At 50.6% G+C, this 2,318-nt stretch overlaps 1 protein-coding gene across 1 annotated transcript in view; it reads left to right on the forward strand.

The window, feature by feature from the left end:
• Positions 1 to 1,971, forward strand: part of LOC113216239 (leucine-rich repeat and immunoglobulin-like domain-containing nogo receptor-interacting protein 2) — a 2,855-nt gene extending 884 nt beyond the window's left edge. Inside the window, exons 2-4 of the mRNA XM_052274580.1 lie at positions 91 to 241; positions 1,178 to 1,249; positions 1,856 to 1,971. Coding sequence (XP_052130540.1) covers positions 91 to 241; positions 1,178 to 1,249; positions 1,856 to 1,931 — 299 coding nt within the window. The 3' untranslated portion in view covers positions 1,932 to 1,971. The remainder of the gene's footprint in view (positions 1 to 90; positions 242 to 1,177; positions 1,250 to 1,855) is intronic.
• Positions 1,972 to 2,318: the final 347 nt, after the last annotated feature.

Here is a 2,318-nt window from a genome sequence, read left to right on the forward strand (position 1 = left end):
CGGGCCGGGCGGGGTGGATGCTGCGGAGTTTTGTTTGTGCTGCTCGAAGCGTACTCCCGAAGCTGTTCACCACTCTAACACTCTGTCCAGTCTGGATGGTGTCGGGCGCCGAGGACCGTTGGCTGCAGTGCTGCGACGGCCCGTGTCGCTGCCGGCCCGAGATGCGCTCCCTCAGCTGCTGGAGGCACGGCCTGAGACAGCTGCCGCAGCTGCAGCGGCTGCCCGAGGACGTGCGCAGTATGTACGTCACCACCTGCAGCTGCGCGCTCTGCTCCTGTATACGAGGGGCTGTTTCGAGGGGTTGCCCAACTTCATAAAAATGTGTACACAGGATTACCAAATTGTAAAGATAATGTACCAATGATTACCAAAGATTACCAATGAATACTACTGGGTATGCTTTGCCTTCATTCTAAATCTAAACGGCATTTTTTCGTCTCGATAAAGATGCATTTTGTGCACATAATTTATGTAGTTTTTAATTTTTTATCTTGCAAGTTACAATACAAATTTATATGCTGTGAATGATATTTTTTTTTTCCATGACAGAGATGCAAATTTGCCATATTAAACATGCGCGTTTGCATTTAGGCACAAATTAAATGCAAGCCTCAAACAAAAAAAAATGTCCTTAGAAAGGACCCTCACGATTGTGTGGATTAGGGATCGTCCAGAAAGTACGTACGTTTTTTTCTCGGGTTCATTTCATTCGGCAAATTACGGGAGCTCAGCGCCTGCGAGACTCGGGGCAGGCCACCCCGCAGTACACGCATGCATGGCGGCCACGATGTTGCCTACCTATCAGGCGCTAAGAGAGCTTGCATGAGATGAATTTGGCAGGTTCGTAACGGTGAATGAAGAACGTACTTTCTGGATGAGCCCTTACCAGGGATTACCAGTGATTACCAAAGTCTCTGTACACCTGATTACCACAGTTGGGCTCGGGTTGTTCCCATGCTACTTGACCTTTCTATGGAGCATAAAGAAGAATTAGGTAGGACCATCATTGGAGTCCATGAGGGAATTTGTCGCTTGTGTCCCGCGTTATGGGATCCCGTGAATTCCAATAATGATGGTCCTGATCCTTTTGGGTCCGTTGCCCACTTTTGTCACGTAGTATGGGAAACCTATCTCCCTGACCCTGTATGTTAACAGTACGTGGTGTTTTTTTGTTCAGTGACCTCAGCGTGAACCGGCTGTCCACCCTGCACAAGGACGCTTTCCGGGGTCTCGTCCACTTGACTGATCTGTGAGTCTGGAGGTAGCAATAAGAGAGGATCGGGAGTCTGAAGACGGTGTAAAATACAGAATACACGGTGGGTGATCTGCCCCATCCCCATCCTTTTAGTTTTGATGTACCAGATTCTGGCGTGCAGTTGAGCTGGGCTTGACTAACGTAATGATGTCTGCACTGTACGAACTTACGATCCAAATGCTTTGCAACGTTGCGAACAATTTTCGTTCTTTGTATTACAAAGAATTTTTTGTTTTGCTTTCAAAGCGATTGTTTATAAGGCTGGAAACGAGGTTAGAAAGGTTCGTATTAACGCTTCAAAATCCTTCGTAAGCTACGAGGGATTTAGTTGTTCGTAAGCAATTTACAGTGCGTGCAAATATGCAACCCACCCGTACGCAAGAATCCGGTCCAGAATAACCAAAAGACAAGGGCGACTGGGCGGATCACCCCAATTCTCCCTTCCTGAAGGGACCGGAAATTCCTGACGACATGCCAAGCCATCTTTTCATCTGGGCGTCAACATTCTCTCTCATTTTCCTCCTACACAACCAAAACTAAATGCACAGAGGAAGCAAGCAATTTGAGCCATCATATGCTGCGGGCGCGCTTTGTCCACAGGGACCTGTACGACAACGAGCTGGACTTCCTGCCGGAGTCGCTGTTCGAGTCGCTGGACAGTCTGCAGCACTTGTGAGTGGCCGCGGCTGGCGCCTGGCGCCGTGCAGCAGTGAGAGTGGGAAAAGAGGGGGGGGGGGGCAGAAAGAGAGAAAGAGAGAGAAGGGGTACATCTCGCTCACGTCGCTCGCCTCGCTCCCCTCCTCTTACTCTTTCCCTGATGAACGCCGAAACAAAAAATATATGAGGAGATAGGAGAGGGGGGTCGCTATCGCTACGCGCTGCAGCCGAGCAGAGCTGTGAATATTGGCGAGTGCGTTGGGTTGCCTAACCGGGCGGGGCGCGGGCGGAGAAGCCACCCTGCCGATCACCGCGCTCAGTATGAATCATGAGGTTGGAGGGGGAGGGGGGCAGGGCATGAGGGAGCCAGCACATGGCACGGCACAGGACAAGACAGAGGGGGGGG

This window comes from Frankliniella occidentalis, unplaced genomic scaffold (genome assembly GCF_000697945.3).
Source record: "Frankliniella occidentalis isolate FOCC.00 unplaced genomic scaffold, Focc_3.1 Scaffold412, whole genome shotgun sequence".
Classification (NCBI taxonomy): domain Eukaryota; kingdom Metazoa; phylum Arthropoda; class Insecta; order Thysanoptera; family Thripidae; genus Frankliniella; species Frankliniella occidentalis.